General features: G+C 41.1%; 1 protein-coding gene across 2 annotated transcripts in view; it reads right to left on the bottom strand.

Annotated features, from left to right (window-relative positions):
• Nucleotides 1-16,747: 16,747 nt before the first annotated feature.
• LOC126415102 (RCC1-like G exchanging factor-like protein) overlaps nt 16,748-26,952 on the bottom strand; it is a 155,710-nt gene continuing 145,505 nt past the window's right edge. Inside the window, exon 9 of one of the 2 annotated variants that reach the window (XM_050083407.1) lies at nt 16,748-17,853. In XM_050083407.1, coding sequence (XP_049939364.1) covers nt 17,776-17,853 — 78 coding nt within the window. In that variant the 3' untranslated portion in view covers nt 16,748-17,775. The remainder of the gene's footprint in view (nt 17,854-26,952) is intronic. The other variant, XM_050083406.1, reaches the window with a different exon arrangement.

The following is a 26,952-nucleotide window of genomic DNA, read 5'->3' as shown; positions in this document are numbered from 1 at the left end:
TTATTACACAACATGTTTAGATACTGTTCACAGTTCACTGTGTGTTCAAAATAGAATGGCCCTATTACTCCACGAGTTTAGATAGTGACCCATACTTTTCATGAAGCAAGTCTGGATTCTCAGAAGCCCAAAAGCGCACATTTTGTGCACCACCATCAATCTGAAAATGTGCCTCATCTGAAAACAAGATTCAACAATACACCTTGTATTGTTCAACAATACACCTTGATTCACAGCCCATTCAGTGTATGTCAATGTTCGAAGTTTGCTGTCCTTTATTAATTTAGACAACACTGCTATTTTGTATGGATACAAATGCAAATCAGTTTTTAAAATTTGCTAAACAGATCTTCTAGAAATACCAGTCTGTGTTGCTGTTTTCCTTGTTGATATGCCTGCATTTCTCAGCAATGCTACTCTGACAGCTTCAACATTCTGTGGGGAATGAACACTGGCAGACCTTTCACACTTCCTCTTAACCATAGAACCATTACTATTAAATTCTTCATAAAGGCTATTTATTGTTTTAAATTAGGGCAACCACCAAGTTTTAAAATGTGCAAGAAACTGTCTGTGACAGCACAGCAATTCTCATTTCATAAGAAAATAACAAAGTTTTGATGTACTGTTAACAATCAATCAGTCTTCCTTTGTCAGCCATCTTGGGAGAATACATAAACAGTGCACTCGGAAATCAAAGAAACTAATCTCAATGCCAAGATAACACATAATAGCAACTGATGTTGGATCATTTCATGTACCACTCTATATACTCCTACAAAAATTTTTGACCATTTCCTTAGTGATAAAGGCTCTAACACTTAATAAAAATAATTAGATCTGCTTGGTAATTCCTTCTAGTTTAAAGAAAAATTTCTTAATAAATGATTCCTTCCCCCCCCCCCCCCCCTCTCTCTCCATTTGATTACACAAATATTATGAAAAACATTAAAGTATTGTCTTAACGCCTTAGAAACTTCGAAGTTGTAAACGTGATTAAATTTCTGAGTCCATTTGCATTGTGTGATCTGCCTTCCTAGTGTAGCTTCACACCACCATGTGCACTACTGTGCCTAATTCATTTTGAATTTTGTGACTGTTGCACATAGGGTTTGAATAAACAGTGCAGCAGCTGCGAAGTCAAGTGGATGTGCCAGCAGTTGAAGCAGTTTATGTTTAGACATTATTCTCATGTGGTTCTGTGATGTATCGGTATGTTTAACTGAGTAGCACTGAACAACTTATTCCAAATGTTTGCATAATTTTTACTGCACTGTATCATGTGAGCCAACTTTGGAGTTCAGTGAAAACCTGGAACAGCACAGAAATAGTACTTAGATTGAATTTGGTGACTGGTTGGGTTAGTGTTATATTTGTTGTATTTTAATTTGATTAAAGATGGATAGGGACTACACTCATTGTATATGGATACAGGGGGAACTGGCCACTGTCCATAAACATCTGCATTGGCCACAGTCAGTAGGCTTTAGGCTACTGTCCTGGCTGTGGGGGTGCTGGAGTATCTGAGATGAAGGCTTTGGCACCTCTGGTGGCTAAAGCATCACCTGGGATCTCAGATATCACAATGCTTTCTGATTTCTTTGTCCTGGCCAGTTAACACTCGCCTTTTGGTGAATGTCTAACAGTGGCAAGATTGCAAATTTCTGGGCAGCAGGTGAAAGTTGGTACTGGTCACACAGCTGTTGTGTTATGCCATAAAATAAAGTCTGAGGTATTGCCAATTGCTGAAAGTACATATGAGCCAGCACGAAATCCCTCATTCAATGGGACAGAGACTAGTCTTCCTAAGAGGTCTGAACAAATGTAGAGGGTGTGACTGCTTGTCACTATGAGCTCAAAGGTTAGGTGGACCGAGCCCCTCAAGGAAACAGTAGGCAGCTCAGAAAAGCAGAGCAGAGTCTAATCTGTCTGCTTGTCACAGTGTCATGTTTGATGTGGAGAAGGTTCTGCTAGCAGCAATTGAATGCACTGGGTGGTGTACCCGGCCGCAAATAGTAGCTCATGTCAGTACAGATGGTGTCTGCTGCCTGGGTTTAGAGGCCACTTGGCTCCTACAGGCAGATGTCTGCTTTAGTGAAGGTAGCATAAGGTGCATATGTGCATGGTGGTCAATGGGAGTTGATATACACTCTTATAGCTGAAGTGAGATCGTGTGTGTTGGTATTCACAGAAATATATATAAGGCTCAGAATTGGGTCGCGGAAGACTAGGTATACGTAATAATAGTTACAGTAGAAGAAAATTAGGTTCTATTCAGATTGGTGTGGTGATTTACGTTGGAGATATTCTGGGGACATCAGAGCAGACAGGGGGTTGGAGTCTGCAGAGCGGTGCAGCATGTGAAGGAGCTTCATCCACGGTGAAGTTTCATGATTGCTGGACTTCGTAGTTAAGAAGATCCATGTATCAAACAGAACCAAATTTGGCTCAGAACCATAAGGATAGTCTGTTCATTTTATTAGTTGTTTGTATTTAACTGGCAAAATAAATCACGTTTGTGAACCTACCAGTCCCTGTCACTAAGTAATAGTAGTCATTTCATAGCAAAAGTCTGGCAGAAGACAGTTCCATCAGAAACAAGTAAGAAGACCATTTCAAGGAGGAGATAAAATCTGCTGAAAGCAAAAATAGACACACACGTATGATGTTTCATAGAAGTAAGGAAGATAAAACAACTAGGCAAACAATATCCCCTCACAAATATGCAGAAAATTAACAGACAACCTGGGTATAAATACATGCTACTAATCTGCAATGTTCAATTACAATTCCAATGATAAAAATGGATATTGATAGGGTGACAGTGTAGGCAATTACAACACAAGAAACATTGATATAAGAAGTTACAACTGAATGGATTCTATCCTGTTACACAAAGCCATGACTCATAGTGTCATACTGAAACTGACAGATCATTATTTAAAGCAAGTAGGGAGAATAAAACATTTGTTATCAGATAAAGGGACATAATTTATGGCAAGGTGATATAAGGATCTGGGAATTAGCAAGGTTATCTTGAACATATTGTGCTGGTAAACACCATGTGGATTGAGATGGTGAGTGATTTCAGAAGAATACTGAATGAACTCCCCCATCTGGTTATCCACATAGCACCTGTAGAGATTTTACCTGAGTAAATTGAAGGTGAACCTTTGTTAAAGTACACACATCTAAAAAAGTTTTGCATCACCCTAGTTTTCAGAACTCCTGAAGATATACGTTGACTGTGGATATTGTGTCACAGACACAGTCCATTTGACTGTTCAAAGGTGTCACTAAACCCACCCTAAGATGTAAACAACTGCACATGAGCAGCACCTATTAGACAAAGGGGGTCCAACAGCCAATCAGTTCCAGTCATTCCACCAGGAAGGAGGCACAAGGCTCGTGTTGTCTGTAGTTCACCCATGCCTAGACGGCCAATACCGTGGTTCAATCGCATCCACATTGTTACTTTGTGCCAGGAAGGACTGTCAACAAGGGAAGTGTCCAGGCATCTTGGAGTGAATTGAAGCGATGTTGCTCGGACATGGAGGAGATACAGAGAGGCAGGAACTGTCAATGACATGCCTCACTCAGGCCAACCAAGGGCTACTACTGCAGTGGGTGATCAATACCTACAGGTTATGGCTCGAAGGATACCTGACAGCAACGCCAAAATGTTGAATAATGTTTTTTGTGCAGCCACAGAACATCATGTTACATCTCAAACTGTGCACAATAGGCTGCATGATGCGCAACTTCACTCCCGACATCCATGCCGAGGTCCATCTTTGCAACCACGACACCATGCGTCACGGTACAGATGGGCCCAACAACATGCCGAATGGACTGCTCAGGATTGGCATCATGTTCTCTTCACTGATGTGTGTTGCATATGCCTTCAACCAGTCAGAGATGTGTTTGGAGGCTATCCGGTAAGGCTGAATGCCTTAGACGCACTGTCCAGCGAGTGCATCAAGGTGGAGGTCCCCAGATGTTTTGGGGTGGCATTATGTGGGGCCGATGTATGCCACTGGTGGTCACAGAAGGTGCTGTAATGGCTGTACGATATGTGAATGCCATCCTCCAACTGATAGTGCAAACATATTGGCGAGGATGCCAATTCGTACCCCCATAGTGCACATCTTGTGAGTGACTTCCTTCAGGTTAACGACACCACTCAACTGGAGTGGCCAGCATGTTGTCCAGACATGAACCCTATTCAACATGCCTGGGATAGATTGAAAAGGGCTGTTTATGGACAACGTGACCCACCAACCACTCTGAGGTATCTTCACTGAATCGCCACTGAGGAGTGGGACAATCTGGACCAACAGTGCCTTGATGAACTTGTGGATAGTATGCCACAACGAATTCAGGCATGCATCAATGCAAGAGGACATGCTACTGGGTATTAGAGGTACCAGTGTGCACAGCAATCTGGACAACTACCTCTGAAGGTCTCACTGTATGGTGGTACAAGATGCAATGTGTGGTTTTCATGAGCTATAAAAAGGGTGGAAATGATGTTTATATTGATCTCTATTCCAATTTTCTGTACAGGTTCCGGAAGTCTCAGAACCGAGGTGATGCAAAAATTTTTTTCATGTGTGTATATTGACTTGCCTGAAGAGAATGTCTTGATTACTCCAGTATCACAGTCAAATATTAAAAAGACATTAATTAAAGCATGTAGCATGAGAAAAAACGATGGGAAAGTAGTGCCCCAATAGTGTACAATTTAGGGGATTTGGTATTAATAAAGAAGCATAAGAGAAGTTCAAAGAGTGGAGAACTAACACCCAAGTTTCAAACATCTCTATGAAGGGCCATATGTAGTAAGATAGATGCCTCACTCAAAAGCAACTGTGCTCACCGTCCTAATTACATTGAAAGAAAAAGAGATGTTAATACACAGGATTCAAAACCTTTTGTAGTCAATGAGCAATAAATTCTTCAATATGTTAAGTTAAAATTTAAGGGAAAGTGGGGTTCAATGAAACAATTTTTAGGCAAGATTAAGTTAAAGGGTATGATATCTATTTAAGGGAAGAGATTACTCAGTGATGAGGAGTGAAGAGATTACTTATGGAAATTAGATAGCATTCAAGTGATTAATTGTAAATAAGCTGAATGAGATGGCAACTATGAAAGTCGTGGTTGATATCAACCTGTGAGGTGCTTGGTAAGGGAGAATTATGTTTTAGTGTTTACAAAGAAAAATAGTTATTATTGCCTGGTAAGGCAGATTGAAGTATTAATGTTTACTAAGAAAAATAGTATTATTGCCTGGCAAGGCAGAATTAAGTATTAATGTTTACTAAGAAAAACAGTTATTACATGTCCAGTGGGTTGTTCTTTTAAAATAAAAAAATTCTAGATTGGTTTCTTTGTTTACCTTTTGCATGAATGGGGTATATTATTTAAGATTACATTGTCTGTCCAGTCAATTGGATTAAGGATCCACAGTATTGGTAGTAAAAGGTGCACATGAAGGAACCTTTAGTGGATAAGGAGATGTAGCCTAGATCAGGACATCAGGAATGGTATCTCCTGACTTCTACCTGGAAGAAAATGTAGGCCTGTATGGCATACTTCAAACTTCATGTACAGAATATTTTTTATTAGAATAATAATGTTGACAAATGTGACTAATAAAAGTGCCCACTTTATCTGTGATACAGGTTTGACAATACATGTGTATGTATTAGAACAGTGAGAACAGTATGAAAGAACTGTATGCCTAAAAACCGGGATCTTAGTATACGAACAGTTGGGACTTGGGGGGCTGGGGGCAATGTGCTTACAGTGGCTATGCTACATAAAGAGTGGTTTTATGAACAGATAGTTCAGTATTAATGTAAGATGTAATTGGGACGAGAAGATGTACAGAATAAGCGTATGTTGTGAATAAATGAACAATAATTAAGTATGTTACAGGATACTCTTAGTTATTATCAACAAATATGTAAGTAGACACAATCGAGCAACCTTGAGGGGCACCAGAAGTAAGGATGCAAATGTGCATGGTGGTCAGTGGGAGTTGGTGATCTACACCTTTAATACTGAACTGAGATTGTGAGATCATATATGTTGGTGTTCATAGAAATATATATAAGGCTCAAGAGATGAATTGCATAAGACTAGGTATAAGTAATAATAGTTGTAGGTAAAAGAAAATTAGGTTCTGTCCAGATTGGTGTGGTGATTTATGATGGAGATATTCAGGGACATCAGATGGCCACTCATGATGACAGAGCAGGCAGGAGCTCAGAGTCTGTAGAGCAGTGTAGCACGTCATGGGGATCCATCCATGGCAAAGTTCCTTGATTGTCAGACTCAGCAACTATGGAGATCTATGTATCAAACAGAACCGAATTTGACTGAGAACCATAAGGAGAGTCTGTTCATGTTAACAGTTGGTTATATGAACTTATTGTTGATTGGAAGTTAAACCAATTTATAACTGGGATAATAAACCCTGTTTGTGAGCCTAACAACAGCTGTCACTCCATAATGGTAGTCATTGAGAAAAGTCTGTTGGATGTGAAGTCCTCTTAGCTGAGTACAAAGAGCACTTCAGGAAGGAGAGAACCCTCCCTACAGCTAGCTTGTGCATGGATTGGAAGCACAGCTGGCATTTTGCAGCATTATTCCCAGAACCAATCATGGTTGTCAGATTTGGAGCTGAGAAAAAGCTTAAACCAAAGGGTCAGACAGTTCTGTGATGCAAATTTCTCGTCCTCCGCTATCAGATGGAAATGCTCTAGGTGTGCACAACATACAGGAAGCATATACCAGGATAGTGGACTATGAGGTGTTTACAAGCTTTTTTTTTTTTTTTTTTTTTTTTTAAGAATTAAAAACCTATCTATAGGTGCAATAAAATATATTCTGACTTCAGACAGGAAGGTTTGTCAGCCCCATTTATTACAGAGAGTAGCATGTTTCATGGTAGTTCAGAGAAAGACAATCTTAATTAACAATTAACTGCAAACGTGTCCCTCGAAAGGTCCTGAAGTAGCCTCACTTATAAACAGTTACAATGTCCACATAGAGTAGTATTAGAATCAGAAAGTGGCTGAAACCAGATGTTTACAATGATAAAATTCTAAACTATGTTGGTATGGGTACCACAAAGACAGGTTGAATACTAGTGGTAAAGGTGTGTTAATAGCCATAAACAACATGCTGATGAGATTTGTAGAGATTATGAATTTGAAATAATTTGGATGAAGATAAATGTTAAAGATGGTGAGACATGGTGTTCAGATGCTTTTATATGAGGCACGTTCAGACAGTAAGTGTACTAGATTTTTATACTCTTTTTTTTCTTTTTTTTTTAGTAAAAATGTATTTCAGAAGAATTACAGGATGTTGTTGATACACTTGTTGACTATTTTTCCACACAACTGCTATCCTGTTCAATGCAGTGGCGAGCCGTGGCAAGCTTCTTTATGCACTCCTCAAAGAACTCTCCTGACCGCTCCTTCCCCCACTTCAGAACCTTTCTTCCACCTGCTCATTGGTTGAAAAGTTAATTTCACTCGTGTGTCTTCAGAGAGGTGAAAAGATTAAAATCTGAAGGTGCTAATTCAGGGTAGTATGGGCTGTAGTTCAAATCATCACAACGATATGAGTCAGAACACCTTGGTGATTAAGGCCATGTTGTTGTGCAGCAAGCAAACACCTATCACCACCATTCCCCTCCTTTTGTTTTAACTGCTCCTTTTGAGCTTTTCAAGGGTCTCACAGTATTGTTGTGTATTTATGGTTACCGTCCCTCCCTCCCCTGAGGCAGAAAGCTGCCCAAAATGATGTCTTTTTAGTCCCCAAACACTGAGGCCATGATTATTTTTGCCCGAAATTGTGGTTTTGAATTTGTTGGCAGGTGGAAAATTGGAGTGATGCCATTTTGACAACTGTCTTGTTGTCTCAGGAATGTAATGAGACACCCATGCTTCATCTCCAGTCAAATAGAGCTCAGAAATCCTCACTTTCCAATTCAAGTTGTTCAAGAAACTCACAGATGCTATTGACCCTATTATCCTTGTGCTGTTCTGTCAGCTATTTTGGGACCCATTTTGTGCACAGTTCCCAGTATCCCAGTGTTTCTGAGTGTGTCTTCTATTATAGAGTTCTGGAGAGTTGTGAAAACACTGCAGAAATTTCATTGACTGTACCAACCCATCAGTCAAAATGGATATTCCACTTCTCTGTTCATCATGAACATTCATTCTGCCTGTGTTAAACTCCCTACTACACTTAAATGCACTCATTCTATTCATCACACCTTCACCATAAACTGTTTTGATTCATGAAAAAATTTTGGTAGGTGTTAACAGCTTCCATGAGTAAGATGCAGATCACAGCACATGGCTTGCATTTTGGGGGATTTCTTACTGACATATTTCATGAAACTGGACACTACAAAGTGAATTTATACACTACTGTGGTCCTGTGATGCTTGCTCTGGGCACCCCCCCCCCCCCCCCCCAAAAAAAAAAATCAGTGTTTCCAGCCATTAAGAAAACAAACAAACAAAAACAAGAACAAAAAAAAAAAATCACAGCCCATTTTGGTCACAGTACACTTACTTTCTGAATGTATCTCATAGACAAAATATCTTTTGTTGATTGTGATCCACAGCTTTGATAACTCTTAGAAATGACGTTATCTAACATGTAAAGCTGCTGTATAGTTTATTTTCAATTTTATGACTGGTTTCGGTCAGAGACCATTTTCCAGTTGGGCAATTGATACTTCACATAGCTAGATTTGCATAACAAAATATTACTTGTAAATATTATATTTTGACTTTTGTTTTATGATATAACACATGCTATTAAAAAAATTATGTTGGTGACTGAAACTGGTCATACAATTAAGCATAAATTATCTAGCAGTTTCACATGTTAAACAATGTAATTTCTAAAACTTTTATTAACACCCTGCCTCCCGGTCAAGAATGATAGAACTTTTCAGAGAAAATATGGAGACAGCTACGAATCAATACCCTTGTCATGTTATAACATTAGGAGGAAACTTCAGCTTGCCAGATATTGTAGGTTGCTGAAGGAGTAAAGCATTCCTAATGACTGCCAAAAAGCAAAGTTCATTCCTGTCTTCAGGAAGACCTATAATGGTGGTGTTGGTATGTTTTAGAATTCTGGAACATATTTTATGCTTATTTATTATGTCATTTCTGGAGACTTAAAGTCTCCTCTCTGAGAATCAACATGGGTTCCACAGACAATGAATACGTGAAACCCAGTGCACTCTGTTTGTTCATGAGACCCAGAAAGCAGTAGATACCTGCATCAATGGTGATGATTTGTTTCTTGACATACACAAGTCATTCAATATACCTCTGCACTGTTGCCTAAAGAACAAAATACGTGCCTGCAGAATATCAGACAAATATGTCATTCTTAACAAAGAGATATCGTCAGAAATAATGTAACTTTGGGTTTACCTCAAGGGAGTGTTATTGGGCCATTATTGTCCACAGTATATATAAATGACTTAGTGGATAACACCAGAATTTCCAAGAAGCTTTTTGTGGATGCTGTTGTTGAGACTTTTTGTATATGTAGATGACACAACTTTAGAAAATTGTAGCAAAATACAGGAAGACCTGCAGTGGATTGACACTTGATGCAGGCACTCAACTAATGTAAAGTACTGTGAATAAATAGGTGAAAAGACCCATAACTGTATGATTACACATTTGCAAAACAGTCACTGTAAGCAGTCACATACATTTAACATCTGGAGGTGTGTGTACAAAGTGATTTAAAGTGGAGCAACCACATAAAAATAACTGTAGATAAGACAAAAACCAGACTGATATTCATTGAAAGAATCCTTATCACAACAAAAGTAGATCATTAAAGTAACCCTCACATCACTACACCTTAGCCACCACTACAGCAGTGTGCATTACGCACTCCTTGAATGCTGTTTTCCACTCTCTCCAGTTGAAGCAGGTTGATTGGAGGGGTTGGTGGTGGGAAGAGGGGAGTGGGATGGTTCCATCCCTGTTCATGGATCACATCGCGACAAGCCCGTTGGACAAAGACAAAGCTGTGCTGCAGTCCAAACAAGGAAATGTTGCCACAACGGACAACTCCGTTGATAACAACAATGACAGCACCGTATGGAACTTCTATCTTACCCCTCTCTTATCATGCAACATGAGAGAGTTCATCTGGACACCAGAGCTACTGTTCCACTCCTCAGTTCTTAAACATATGCATAGCTGGGCTCCCTACTGTTGGCTCCCATCAAACACCGTCTAGTAAGCTACAATTTACAGCTATTTCCTGTTCTTGGATGGGCCCTGCTGCAATCTGCATTCAGCACCACACACTGCTTTTTCTCCCATGCTATCTTGGGAGAGAATCCTTACTGCATTTTTTTGTTAGTCGTTTGATGCCCATGTTTCCTTGTGTTGTATGTTGTCCCACTACTGCAGTAGACATGACTCTTGTGGCACTGTTGTACATTTCTTCAGTCAAAGGCCTTCTCTGTAAAGTGTTTCCTTGGCTAATCTCTTTTTACAATTTTTGCTTCTGGAACAAGGATCCACTGGCACCGCAATTCATTGTGTCCACATATGGATGATGCAGTTTGGCCTCTTGATGCCTTCTGTACCAATGTGAGGGCCTCCAGTTGCCTCCTGCACCAATGTGAGCAAAAGAGTGGCCACTCACCTCTGTCAGCACCTATGTGGATGCCTCCTACCTTGGTCTGGGCACCTCCAGCATCGACGCAGGCGCTTCCGGCACCGACAGGGGTTACTCCTATACGCGCCCCTGCACCTATGCCGGTGCCCTTCCATTATGATCGTACCTCCTGCACTGATGTGGGGAACTCTCCACACACCACAGCTCCCCAGCGTGGACTTCTGTTGCCAGGCCCACCCTCTGGGATGCCAAGGCCATGCAACAGTCTGTCCCGGAAGGAGCAGGCACTTCTCTGCTGCACTGGCTCACAGTCCTCAAACTGTGCACATCCAAGACATCCACCTCACATATTATGGATGTGTCATCCATCAGCGCTTTGTGTGGGAGAATGGGCAACTGGTCACTCTTGGTCACTCTTCCCCTCACCGCTCCCCCCCCCCCCCCCCCCTCATGGAAAGAGGAATGTGTTACTCATATGTTACAACACCTTAGCTGCCACTGCCATGGCACGCATCGTGCAGTTTGAGTAGCATGCCACTAGAGATTGATCCCTCACTCACCTGCAGCCGAGAGCCAGTGGCCCCAGAGTGGCAAAATGCTCTTTATATGTCCTTGCATTGGCTCTTGCCAGCAGTCTGTGCCCATCAGCCAGCATTTACCCAACACTAGTCTTTTTGTCTGTACACTTCAACACTTTCTTATCTGTTGTGAAACTGTATCTAACTGTCTATGCTATGCTGTCATGCCTTGACCAAATAAATAGTCAGTTGTTGGGTTCTCATAACTGTGTTTCTTACTGTGTCTTATTCAACCAAAACTTGGATATCCAGCTGGGGCCTGAATCAGATGGGTATGTTAGAGAAGATCCAAAGAAGGCCATGACATTTTGTTACAGATTCATTTAATTAATACAAAAACATTATGGAGATTCTCAGTAACTGCAGTGGCAGGCACTACAAGAGAAGTATTCTGCATCATACTGTGGTTTACTGTTACAATTCTGAGAATGTACATCTTACAAGAGTCAAACCATACATTGTTACCTCTTATGAATAGCTTGCAAAACGATCATGAAGGTAAAATTAGAGAAATTTGAGCTCACAAATAACCTGATCAAGAATCCTTCCCACAGACCACTCACTACTGGCAAAGGAAAGGAAGGAAGTGATGGCAGTTTTCAAAGTATCCTATGCCCCACATCATGAGGTGTTTCCAGACTATAGATATACAAAATGGTAACAAGTGGGATATTTGACTGTGATTTGTGTTCTCAGTGAAACTAGCTTCAGACTGAACAAATTGTTTCTAAAAAAACACAGTAATTCATCTACTGTAAATTAAACAACTGAAAATCCTGGATGAAGTAACAACAATTTGAAATTTTCTACTCATGTTTTGAGCAGCATATACACACATTTAAAAGTAATCTAAGCTATCTGACAAAATTTAGTAAAACACACACACACACACACACACACACACACACACATGGCTGCTGTTTCTCTGGGTGTAGAGACCTATTTTCTAAATATGAAGGAGGATATTTTCCAGCAGCATAGTCTATTGTTAATTGGGCCTGTATCCACTCAATGCCTTCTCTACTGTAAATCACATATTTTATATTTCATGAAGGAAATTTCTTCAACTTCGCAATCACATTTTGTGAAACTAAATGTAAAAAGAACTGTAATGTGCTAATAGGTTTTGTGGTGGGACACAAAAATCAACAAATTATTTGTACTTGTATAACTGAAATTTGGTATTTTTAATGCAAAGATAACTTTTTAAGGAAAATGAGTTCACATCAAAGTATAAAAATGATGGTTTTGGAGAACACTGTTTATTTGGATATTTTACAATATATTGCAACATTGTGGTATGATCTGTAACACCAAAATATCATTTTTAATATTCCACGAATTTTATAATGTGTTATTGAAGGATCCACTTTGATGACAGCCTTAGTCAAAATATATCTGTAACATTGTGAACTCATAAATTTTAAGATTGTGACTGCTGTGTACGGACGCAGGAAGAGCTGGCCACTGTTTGCGAACAGCTGAACGTGTTGATGGCTGCGGTCAGCCATCTTCAGGCTGCTGCCTCGGAGTGTAGCGGCAGTAGGTGTTACCCCAGGTGTTACATGCTTCACCCACTGTCCCTGCTGTCAAGACATCTTCGCGGGTACCGGGCGCAGTTGGGCCACCCTCTCCCCAAGGGGAGTGGCGGGTTCAGCGGCGTTCGCAGCGCACGAGGCAGAGGGTCAATTTGGAGGCTGGCCGTGTGGCATCGCCCGCTCTGCCTGTGAGTGGACATGTGGCCGCTCCTTCAGCAAGGTCCGAGCAGGCACATGGGGGGAGGGGTTTATTAGTGATTGGGAGCTCCAACGTTAGGCGGGTGATGGAGCCCCTTAGGGAAATAGCAGAAAGGTCGGGGAAGAAGGCCCGTGTTCACTCTGTCTGCTTGCCAGGGGGTCTCATCCGAGATATGGAGGAGGCCCTGCCAGTGGCGATAGAGAGCACTGGGTGCACCCGACTGCAAATTGTTGCTCATGTCGGCACCAATGACTTGTGCCGTCTGGGTTCAGAGGCCATTCTCAATTCATACAGGTGGTTGGCGGAGTTGGTGAAGGCAGAAAGCCTTGTTCGCGGGGTGGAATCTGAGCTAACTATTTGTAGTATCGTTCCCAGAACCGATCGCGGTCCTCTGGTTTGGAGCCGAATGGAAGGCTTTCCAGAGGCTCAGACGATTCTGCGGAGATATGGGGTGCAAATTTCTCGATCTCCGCTATCGGGTGGAGAAATGTAGGGTCCCCCTCAATAAGTCAGGCGTGCACTACACGCAGGAAGCGGCTACAAGGGTAGCGGAGTACGTGTGGAATGCACATATGGTTTTTTTAGGTTAGAGAATTCCCTCCCTAGGCCCGACAAGACGCGTCCTGAGACGCGGCAAGGTAGGAGTAGTCAAAATGCAACAGGGAATAACAATATTAATCTGCTAATAGTAAACTGCAGGAGCACCTATAGAAAGGTCCCAGAACTGCTCTCATTAATAAACAGTCACAATGCCCACATAGTATTAGGGACAGACAGTTGGCTCAAACCAAATGTAAACAGTAATGAAATTCTAAACTCAGATTGGAATGTATAGCGCAGAGACAGGCTGGACAGTAAAGGGGGGGAGGCGCGTTTATAGCGATAAGAAATGCAATAGTATCGAAGGAAATTGACAGAGATCCGAAATGTAAAATAATTTGGGTGAAGTTCACAGTTAAAGCAGGCTCAGACATGGTAATTGGATGTCTCTATAGGCCCCCTGGCTTAGCAGCTGTTGTGGCTGAGCAACTGAAGCATAATTTGGAAAATATTTCGAGTAGATTTCCCCACCATGTTATAGTTCTGGGTGGAGATATTAATTTGCCGGATATAGATTGGGAGACTCAAACGTTCATAACAAGTAGTAGGGACAAAGAATCCAGTGAAATTTTTTTAAGTGCTTTACCTGAAAACTACCTTGAGCAGTTAAACAGAGAACCGACTCGTGGCGATAACATATTAGACCTTCTGGTGACAAACAGACCTGAACTATTTGAAACAGTAAACGCAGAACAGGGAATCAGCGATCATAAAGCAGTTACTGCATCGATGATTTCAGCTGTAAATAGAAATATTAAGAAAGGTAGGAAGATTTTTCTGTTTAGCAAAAGTGACAAAAAGCAGATTTCAGAGTACCTGATGGCTCAACACAAAAATTTTGTCTCAAATACAGATAGTGTTGAGGATCAGTGGACAAAGTTCAAAATCATCGTACAATATGTGTTAGATGAGTATGTGCCAAGCAAGATCGTAAGAGATGGAAAAGAGCCTTCGTGGTACAACAACTGAGTTAGAAAACTGCTGCGGAAGCAAAGGGAACTTCACAGCAAACATAAACATAGCCAACGCCTTGCAGACAAACAAAAATTACGCAAAGCGAAATGTAGTGTGAGGAGGGCTATGAAAGAGGCTTTCAACGAATTCGAAAGTAAAGTTCTATGTACTGACTAGGCAGAAAATCCTAAGAAACTTTGGTCTTATGTCAAAGCAGTAGGTGGATCAAAACAAAATGCCCGACACTCTGTGACCAAAATGGTACTGAAACAGAGGCTGACAGACTAAAGGCTGAAATACTAAAGGAAGAGGAAGACTGCACTGTAGTTCCTTCTCTAGATTGTTGCACAGGCGACAAAATGGTAGATATTGAAATAATAGACGACAGAGGGATAGAGAAACAATTAAAAATCACTCAAAAGAGGAAAGGCCGCTGGACCTGATGGGATACCAGTTTGATTTTACACAGAGTACGCGAAGGAAATTGCCCCCCTTCTTGCAGCGGTGTACTGTAGGTCTCTAGAAGAGCATAGCATTCCAAACGATTGGAAAAGGGCACAGGTCATCCCCGTTTTCAAGAAGGGACGTCGAACAGATGTGCAGAACTATAGACCTATATCTCTAATGTCTATCAGTTGTAGAATTTTGGAACACGTATTATGTTCGAGTATAGTGACTTTTCTGGAGACTAGAAATCTACTATGTAGGAATCAGCATGGGTTTTGTCCACGAGACTCAGAGGGCCATAGACACGGGTTCCCAGGTAGATGCCGTGTTTCTTGACTTCTGCAAGGCGTTCGATACAGTTCCCCACAGTCGTTTAATGAACAAAGTAAGAGCATATGGAATATCAGACCAATTGTGTGATTAGATTGAAGAGTTCCTAGATAACAGAACGCAGCATGTCATTCTCAATGGAGAGGAGTCTTCCAAATTAAGAGTGATTTCAGGTGTGCTGCAGAGGAGTGTTGTAGGACCGTTGCTATTCACAATATACATAAATGACCTTGTGGATGACATCGGAAGTTCACTGAGGCTTTTTGCAAATGATGCTGTGGTATATCGAGAGGTTGTAACAATGGAAAATTGTACTGAAATGCAGGAGGATCTGCAGCGAATTGACGCATGGTCAGGGAATGGCAATTGAATCTCAATGTAGACAAGTGTAATGTGCTGTGAATACATAGAAAGAAAGATCCCTTTTCATTTAGCTACAATATAGCAGGTCAGCAACTGGAAGCAGTTAATTCCATAAATTATCTGGGAGTAGGCATTAGGAGTGATTTAAAATGGAATGACAATATAAAATTAATAGTCAGTAAAGCAGATGACAGGCTGAGATTCATAGGAAGAATCCTAAGGAAATGCAATCCGAAAACAAAGGAAGTAGGTTACAGTATGCTTGTTCGCCCACTGCTTGAATACTGCTCAGCAGTGCGGGATCCGTACCAGATAGGGTTGATACAAGAGATAGAGAAGATCCAATGGAGAGCAGTGCGCTTCGTTACAGGATCATTTAGTAATTGCAAAAGCATTATGGAGATGATAGATAAACTCCAGTGGACGATCTGCAGGAGAGATGCTCAGTAGCTCGGTATGGGCTTTTGTTGAAGTTTCAAGAACATACCTTCACCGAGGAGTCAAGTAGTATATTGCTCCCTCCTGCGTACATCTCGCGAAGAGACCATGAGGATAAAATCAGAGAGATTAGAGCCCACACAGAGGCATACCGACAATCCTTCTTTCCATGAACAATACGAGACTGGAATAGAAGGGAGAACCGATAGAGGTACTCAAGGTATCCTCCACCATACACCATCATTTGGTTTGCGGAGTATGGATGTAGATGTAGATGTAGATTTGTTATCTTACGTATGTAATGTTATGTAAAATGCACATAACTGTTAAAAAAGTTGTATAAATGTATCAATAGACCAGCTTAGCTGCCAGCTGCGTCAGACTACAGTCAGTCTTGAGTAGCAGCAATGAAGAGTCTTCAGTTGTGTGTGAATGGAGAGAAATGTCCAATTTAATAATTAATGAAACATTAAAACTTGGTTGAGTAGTATTACTGATTTATTGTAGAAAGAAAAAATGTAGTTACACTATGAATATTTGCAGTACTTAACAAGCTAATCCAAAAAATGAAGAGACAAAGAAATATGATGATGACTACCACAAATTAAAATAATAGTAGTAGTAGTAGTAGTAATAATAATAATAATAATAATAATTATTATTATTATTATTATTATTATTTTTCAAAGTCCAGGATTAAATAACAACAATTATATGAAAAGAATAGACTGCTATTCACCACACAGAGGAGGTATCGAGTTGCAGACAGGCATAATGAAAAGGTACTAAACATTTAACATTTTGGACAAAAAAGTCTTCCTTCAGAAATAGAAAACAAACACACATTCACACAAGGAAACTGACACATACGTGTGTGGAATTATTGTTTTAGTGAATATTAACATATATTTGCAGTCCAGAAATCAGTTACAATTTTCTACAGACATGGTTTACACATCTGTCTGTGTCATAAATCAAGCTAAATACAATGGTAAGTTTCTACATCTATTTACAAAATGTTCAAAATGCAGAACATGGAATCAGCACACACAAAGTGCTTCAGATCTCATCAAGCAAGTTTCCTGTAGCTGTCATCTGTAAAACACCCAGCCACTTAAACAAAATTTTAATTGGCTATGTACAATAACATTTTTATTACATAACTGTAAGTCAAGTTCTGGATTCTATGCCAGATTTACATGGAAACTGAAGCATAACCACAGGTCAACAAGTTTCATACAAATACATTTTCTTATTTCAAACATTTTTAGTATTTCTTTAGCTAAATTGTATTTAACAACAAAATGAATAAGCAATTTGATTTTCAGATCATCTCTATTCAGATTATCAAATGTCACTTTTTTTTTGGTTTGCTTCATATCATCATCATGTCCTCCTCGATCTTCTTTATCAATGATCTTATTTTTCTGTATGTGAATGGATTAATTTTATTTGTTTTAACTCTTTCCATTTAGCAAACTTAGAAAGGCAAATTGCGAACATTTCATTTCAAATGAAATATTAATATTTAAAATTCACCACAACTTTCCTACTATTTATTTCAAATTAAAAATGAAAATGATATATCCTTACTATATCTATGTCTACATATACTATTTGCAAACTCTTTATATTTATCAAACATATGGCTGACATAATGCAACTGTATGATCCACTCCACAGCTAACTTTTTTCACTTGAGCTCCCACTGCAACCTGAAACAAAAATGAATGCAATCATACAGAACTTTATTATGTGATACAGTTGCTAGGCCATGAGGAAGAAAGAGGAAAAAACGTATGTGGCGGCGTAGCACCTCTTCTCTGTAAAGGAGGATCAGTGCCCTGAGAGGCAGCTAGCACACTCTGTATGCTTGTAACATGTACATTTGTTTTATATATGTGTGCTGGCTAATAAATAGTGTGGAAATCGTATCTCCATGCTGTGTCACTAATCTGCTGTCACACTGCTGGTACCCCATTTTCCACAATGATGATCCCAAATTTATGCATTGCCCCAGGATTTTTCTGTCAGGTCAAAAATCTGCTGAACTTATTATGCTGTCAAGAATGCTGCCATTACAAATGGTACAACCTCATCATTTCTTTGGCAATGTTGACATCATCTCTCGGCAAGTGCTTGTGAAATCCATGAACTTTGTCTGTGCAATATCACTAAATAGTATATCAAGAGGTTGTAATAATGGAAAATTGTACTGAAATGCATCAGGATCTGCAACAAATTGACGCATGGTGCAGGGAATAGCAATTGAATCTCAATGTAGACAAGTGTAATGTGCTGCGAATACATTGAAAGAAAGATATTTTATCATTTAGCTACAATATAGCAGTTCAGCAACTGGAAGCAGTTAATTCCATGACAACTGGAAGCAGTTAATTCCATAAATTATCTGGGAGTAGGCATTAGGAGTGATTTAAAATGGAATGACCATATAAAATTAAGCATCAGTAAAGCAGATGCCAGACTGAGATTCATTGGAAGAAGACTAAGGAAATGCAATCCGAAAACAAAGGAAGTAGGTTACAGTACACTTGTTCGCCCACTGCTTGAATACTGCTCACCGGTGTGAGATCCGTACCAGATAGCGTTGATAGAAGAGATAGAGAAGATCCAACAGAGAGCAGTGCGCTTCATTACAGGATCATTTAGTAATCGCGAAAGTGTTGTGGGGATGATGGATAAACTCCAGTGGAAGACTGCAAGAGAGACGCTCAGTAGCTCAGTACGGGCTTTTGTTGAAGTTTCGAGAACATACCTTCACCGAGGAGTCAAGCAGTATATTGCTCCCTCCTACGTATATCTCTCGAAGAGACCATGAGGATAAAATCAAAGAGATTAGAGCCCACACAGAAGCATACCAACAATCTTTCTTTCCACGAACAATACGAGACTGGAATAGAAGGGAGAACCGATAGAGATACTCAAAAGTACCCTCCGCCACGCACCGTCGGGTGGCTTGCGGAGTATGGATGTAGATGTAGATGTAGATGTAGAATATCTGTCAAGGCTTGGATGATACTACAGTGCTGAACAACATAGAGACAATGGCTTCATTGTTCGCCACATCTTCAAACCAACCTCGCATCACTGCTGATGCCAAGCAGTGAACTGTGCCAAGCAGTGTTGAATTGACCGAGTGAGAGTCACAATAAACAATGGCCACCCTCCTCCATAACAAATGTTAATCTAAGTGCCTTCAACTTTAGCACAGGATAAAACATTACTAGTGATTATAGAGTTATAACACTCGCATTAATGCCCTGAACCATACCGATGGCTCCCACAGTACCATTACGGTTGAACAACTATGGCCCCCACCATACCATTCCATTGTTCCGTTTTGTCATGCATCTGCCAACAGACCACAGGATCAAGGTTTACATCACCTTTTTTTAATACCTATGCATTTTGAGTTCTGAAATCCTGTTCTGACCGTTGCGAGTAAACGCGAATTCCATGAGACAGACTATGACGTCCCTTATATCCCAGCTGCACCAGCCACACTGGGCATCACAACCGACTTCACTTCTGGTCCAGCACAGTGCTTCGCATTTCCATCGCCTGCAACCAGCACCAAAACCAATTATGGACTCTGAGAACGCATTTTACATGGCCTCGCCTCAGCAGGGTCAGATACCACTGCCTCCCTGTTCGAGTGGTGCCACACTTGTGTTAGCTGCACCAAGAACAAATGCACATAGACAGTGCTGTTGGATAATAAAGGGACTATGCCTTCCTTCTTTATGGTGCCAGGACCTCAAGTGCACTCTAATATGCATTTTCTGCCATCTCAACATATGACACTGGAAAAGTCGTACCTACTACATCGGCCCTCGATTTTCACTCACCCATGCAGCCATTCATCAGTCACCTGAGTTCTATGCACATCACCATGATATGCTGGCACCACCCATGCTGCGACATGACCCGCCTCATCGTGCACCACACAATGTTAAGCCACATTTTCTGCCTACCTTGCGCACCGATGCTCTCATGTCTTCCACCCCTCCTGCTGCCCATCTCATGATGGTGCCTTACAATCAAACCACTGATGGTCACCATACCATTCACCACCATCTGATGCTACCATTGTTCTGAATTCATTCTCCCATCATGTGGTTCACCTTCAGTGAGTGTTTGATGTCAGCCAGTAGCATCGATTTGGACAACGAGAAGTTCATCACTCAACAACATCTAACAAGCATGCCTGAGCAGCAGCTACATCTCATAAACAATGATACTACATTGGGCAACAGCATGCCATCTTTGCTCTGGTGCTGCCTGCGAGTTGTAATTGTGCCAACACTCCTGCCTGATTGTGCACTATTGATATTTTGGCTTCTAAAACTGCTAGAGAACATCCAAACAGCGATGCCTGCAAATGAAGAGGCACTGCTGGAATTTAAACTTTGACTCACTGACAGAAGCAGGCACTATCATAACACCACATTATAATCAACAAGCCACAATTCTATGTTGCAGTCAATGCCCAGCACACTTACACTGAAACAAATTTTGCACAATTCTGGCCAAGCTACCCCAACATTCTGTGCTGCCGCAGACTGTCCGACTATGGCTGGACTGAACTGAATCAGGCTGTGGCTCCACCACCTCTCTCACTCCACGTGCCTTTCATGGCCATGGTGGGCAGCAGTCACCTATCACAACAGCTGAGGTTGAGGTTGTCACCCACCCAGCTGGCCAACGCCCTGACTCTGTGTACAAACAAAGGCTGCACCGACCAAGTTCATCGCCTGCTTCCAAGTCCTATACATAACAATACTACTGCTGGATTTCACCAGGTCTGGGCAGGACACACAGTGGTGCAGACAACCCTGCACCTACCCAAGCTACCTCAGCGACTGATGTAGGTGCAACAGTCTGCTCTTCATCAAGTAGATGCGTTTGCATCCCCCCCCCCCCCCCCCCCCCAAAAAAAAAGAGCACCGAGGGAGCATTTCAGTGGACAGATGGTCCCTGACTATTGGATCATGACAGGTGCACGCACTTGTACTTCCTTGTTGATACAGACACAGACGCCAATGTCAGCACTCTACCACTTGCTCTCGTGTGCCTGTTACACTGTCATCTTCGCTGTGGCAACTGCGGCAGCCAGTGGCACTAAACTCGCAGTTTTTGGAACTGCACACATCATGCTCATCCTTGGCACAGATATGCAAATACCTTGGACATTCCTAGTGACAGAGACAGGTGAACCAGTCCTGGGTGTCAACGTCCTCTGGCACTACCAGCTACTGCTGGATTTAAATCGTACCCTCCTACTATGATGGGGTGGCCAGCAATTAATCCATGGTGTGGTGAGCGATACATTACCTGCCAGCACTTCAATGCCATCGGGCATGTTGCCACCCCTCAACACACCACTGGACCTGAAGCTACAAAGCAAAGCACTTTTCAACCAACTATTCTTAAAGACAGCTAAATACTCATCATTACATCATGACAACGAGGTTACATGCCTCACCAATGAACAAATATGGAGATGGATCGTGAACACCAACGCACTACATGCTGCTCAACAGCATCTCGACTACCTTCATCACCTTGACACTGATCACTACGACAGCATGTCTACCATGGACGCTTTTCATGTTAGTGAAGCATCACAAACCCCACTTGGTGCGCTCCACAGACAATACAGTGTGACATTAACAGTGACAGCTTACCACATCGTGCCTTGCTTCCTGGACTTGATCCACGCTCTCCCAATAGACCACATACAATCTGTGCCATGCGGGATGGTACAGCCCACCACATTACAATCACACCTCATCTAGCTCCCAACAAACTTAAAGTTGCTAAATCTGTGGTGGACGAACTTTTGTGAGCTGATATAGTCAGGCCATAAGACAGTGCTTGGGCCTCCCCAATTAAAGTAGTTCCTAAAAGGAATGATACTAGGTGCCTATGTGGTGACTACCACTTCCTTATCATCAGTGCAATCATTAACAGCTACCACATTCTACACTTGCATGCTTTTTCCCCATGTCTTCGTCAGAGCAAAAATGTTCAGCATCATCAAATGCTAAACAGCATACCTGCAAATTCCAGTGGCAAATGGAGACGTGCCAAAAAACGCAATAACCATGCCAACCAGCCTCTTTGAGTTCCTCTACATATTGTGTGGACTAAAAATCATGGCATGGACATGAAAAGTTTTTATTGATAGCATATTGTGCAATTTAACTTTTTGTTATTCCTATCTAGATGATCTTTTCGCAAAACAAGCACGACCATGATGACCACCTGTATATCCCCCTTGATACGCTGGCCTCTCATGGGGTTGTGATAAACAAATCCAATGTGACTTTTGTCAGACACCATGTTGATGCATTCCACGCATCTGGAATGCATCCTCCTGAGAAAAGTGACCAGATGTGCCTCCTCCCATATCCAAACAACTACCAAGAGCTGCATTGGTTTTTGGAGGTCATAAATTTCTACCGGAACCAACTGCCAAACACCACTGAGATTTTTCTACCACTCACTCAAGCATTGTGCAGCACAAATATTTCTGGTAAACTATGCCTCGACTGAACACTGCAAATGCAGGTGCCCTTCGACAAAATAAAAGAACACCTGTTACGTGGCGCTACCCTCACCCACCCATCGCCCAACACACACCTACTAACTGTCTCTCATGCTAGCGATTACTCAAGCAGGTGTGCTTTACAGAAAGAGATTAGTGGAATCAGTCAGCTGCTCAGTTCTTCTAACATAAGCTTACTGACACCCAGAGAAAATAGTCCACATTTGACCCTGAACTACTAGCCGTATATGAAGCAGTTCGCCACTTTCAATATGATGTTGAGGCAAGATCCCTTTACGATATATGCAGGCCATCACCCATTGTCAGATGCATTCCGCTACGTATTGGCAGATTCTGCACCCAGGAGATGCTGCTACTTAGATTTCATAGCATAGTTCATTACCAACGTGCGATATGTTAAAGGTTCTTGTAACACTGTGGTGGACTATCTTTTCAATATTGCAGCTACCTCCACCCAGCTGCACTTTGACAGAATCATAGATGCACAAGCAACAGATTGTGATCTCCACAGCTTGTTTAACAAACCAGTCATTGTCCTCCAACTGCAACAAAGCATGCTACCCAGCACCACCAAACAAGTTTGGTGTAATGCTACAAATGGATGGATCCAACCAATCGTCCCAGAAGCATATTGCAGGACAATTTTTGATCTCCTTAACCTTGCACATCCAGGCATTGCCCTACTGTATGCTTCATCATGGAACAGTTTGTCTGGCCTAACATTAAAAACAATTTTTCCATGTGGACCAGGACTTGCATTCCATGTCAGTAGGCAAAAACTGGCCGCCACATACAGCCACCCTTTGGTAAATTCCCAATTCCAAAGGGGCAGTTTCAGCATGTCCACACTGATGTCATAGGGCCACTCCCTCAATCGTTCGGTTACCATTACATGACAGATCACATGACAGATCACGTGACACAATGGGTGGAGGCCACATCCATTTCCAACATGTCAGCAGAGACAGTAACAAGCACTCGTCAACAGTTGGATTGACGGATACTGTTGCCCAGCCTCCTTAATGTTGAACCTGAGTTGGCAGTTTGAATCCCAACTGTTCAATTACTTACGTCACTATCGCAGATGCCACCAGTTCCACACAACTGCCTACCACCTCTACCAATCGACTCTTGGAATGGTGGCATTGGACCATTAAAGCTGCTCTCATGTACCACTCAGTATCATGGCTGGTGACCCTTCCATGGATTCTCCTGGACATTCTCACGGCACATAAAAAAAGGACCCTGGTGCATCACTTGCAGAAATATTATAAAGCGAGCCCTTCACTCTACCCACTGAATTTCTAATGTGTGAAACAGTACCCAAAGACCAAGACATACCACACACACACACACACACACACACACACACACACACACACACTGATGGCTCTGAGCACTATGGGACTTAACATCTATGGTCATCAGTCCCCTAGAACTTAGAACTACTTAAACCTAACTAGGACAGCACACAACACCCAGTCATCACGAGGCAGAGAAAATCCCTGACCCCGCCGGGAATCGAACCCGGGAACCCGGGCGTGGGAAGAGAGAACGCTACCGCACGACCACGAGATGCGGACACACACACACACACACACACACACACACACACACACACACACACACACACACACACAGAGATATATATATATATATATATATATATATATATATATATATATATATATATATATATATATATATACAAAAACGCTGGCAGGTCGATAGACACACAAACAAACACAAACATACACACAAAATTCAAGCTTTCGCAACAAATTGTTGCCTCATCAGGAAAGAGGGAAGGAGAGGGGAAGACGAAAGGAAGTGGGTTTTAAAACCCACTTCCTTTCGTCTTCCTCTCTCCTTCCCTCTTTCCTGATGAGGCAACAATTTGTTGCGAAAGCTTGAATTTTGTGTGTATGTTTGTGTGTCTATCGACCTGCCAGCGTTTTTGTTCGGTAAGTCACCTCATCATTGTTTTTTTATATATATATATATATATATATATATATATATATATATATATATATATATATATATATATATATATATATATATATATATATTCTTGTGCCATGCACACCCTCCCATCATATGACACAACAAGCTTTTATTCATAAACATCTGGCCATGTGTTTTCATGCGATACAATGTACAGGTGTAATGAAACTTGCCCTACAACTGCTATTCACAGGACCATACTGAATGTAGAAATCGCGATACTGATGCTTTTGATATCGTAACTGCTGGAAACCAAACTATAGTCCTGGTGAACCGGCTTAAACTGGTGTGGAATTTAGTGGACCTGCCACAACACACATACCCATCCTACCACTTTCTATGCACCCGTTGCTCAATTTTCAAATGCATGTGAATCCCTTGTATTTCTGCCTGGCAACATACCCATCATGTTATGTGATACTGACCTTGTGGTTACCACTACCTACATGGACGTGTGGTGAGGTGCAAGTATTGTCACACACAGTTTTGTGCACACCACTCCTGTTCCATCAGAAGTTGACATGGCAGGACTCACCTCTCGTTTTTCAGCAGACAGTAAACTCACCATAACCACATCAGCTTACACCACCACTGGTCCTGCAATACCTGCTGTCTGCCTCTTCAAACACCACCACCAAGCCAGCAACAATTGCAGACACCACAACAATTGCAGACACCACTGAGACTACTTCCTTACTCGCTAACACCGCCACTAGCAACCAGCTATCCGTAACGCCAACATCGCACTTTGGGCATGCCCCCTGTAATGGATCTGGGAGATGTTATTTTTTTACCGTATTTGTCGATACCGAATTGTAAATGTTTTCTTATATTTTTGTCAGAATTTATTATAATTTGTCTTATTATATGTTAATTTACTTCTGTTTTTGAGAGTAAAAGCATATTGGTTACTATTAGAAAATGTATCGAAGAATAGCAAAGAGACTGATTACAAGTGGAAACTTGTGAATTGTGTAAAATATTTTTGACGTTGGAGTCGTCTTTGACTATAGTCAGTCGGCAGCTAACTCTTGGTGTGTGTTGACGGAAGAACAATGTGAAGGTCGCAGTCATAAATAATTTTGAATTATGTTACTATTTCTAATAATACGCCGGGAAAATTTCAGAAGTCATATGTTACTATTATTTTTGTATTAACTAAAAAGAAGAAACTGTATTTGAAACACCAAAATGAGAGAAACACGTTGAACCACGTCATTTCTGCAGCTGACATAGATGCATTGTGGAATCATACTTAGACAACTGAAGCCAAGACAAATATCGCCTTGCAAACGTCTAACGGAAAAGGTACTGTCACGAAATATGGCAAATTTAAGTAAATAAAAAATAGTGATCATATTTTCAACTTGTGTCTTAGCCGGGATGCCATATTTCAACTGGGGGCTCAGCCGGGATGCCATATTTCAACTGTGTCTCAGCCGGCATGCCATATTTCAACTGGGGACTGTAGCCAGGATATTGTGTTCACGAGATCTTCAACAGTGCTACGAGGAAGAAAATTTTTGTGTGTTAATACCAGTTTCTTCAGAATGTGTGTTACAGTGTTTGTGTTCATCGGGAAGTAGAAGTTTTGGAGAAGAAATGTTTCGGCAAAAAATATAATTTTCGACAGAAGAAAATACTTCAAGAATTTTGGTCAACAATCACATGGATGGAAAACGTGGTTTTGCAATCGTAGAAGAGTGTCCCGATAAGTCACGAAACCCTCGTATTTCGTTAAAACAATATTTTTATCTTGTTTTGTATTGTTGTGTATAAATTTTTGTTCTTCACAATGACTTATGAGATTTTCGAGAGTATTGTGCCTAAAGTAGAAAGTAGTAATTTAATAGACTTCGAACATCAGGACAGGTCAAATGAAACAGAAAGAACCAATCAATTTGATTTAAAAAGTTTTCTTGTAAATTTCACGAAAGAAATTAAACAATCAGTTGACGACAATAAGACTTACTGGGATGAAAAAATTGATAACATTTTGTTGCAAGTCAAAGCAGTCAATACCCAAGTGGGTGAGCTTTTGAACAGAGTTGGCAGTGTTGAGGAAAAAATTGAATCTGTGGAAGCAAAAGTAAATGAAATTGATGCTAAATTGAGCAGTGAAATTAATACTGTAAAAAATGAGTTACTGGTAGATAGGGAAAGAAATTTAATTGATTTTAATGAGATAAAAGGGGAAATTAAAAATTTGGATGAG

The sequence above is a fragment of the Schistocerca serialis genome, chromosome 1 (genome assembly GCF_023864345.2).
Source record: "Schistocerca serialis cubense isolate TAMUIC-IGC-003099 chromosome 1, iqSchSeri2.2, whole genome shotgun sequence".
Classification (NCBI taxonomy): Eukaryota; Metazoa; Arthropoda; class Insecta; order Orthoptera; family Acrididae; genus Schistocerca; species Schistocerca serialis.
Note: the sequence above shows the minus strand (reverse complement) of the source record. Positions and strands in the feature narration are given on the sequence as shown.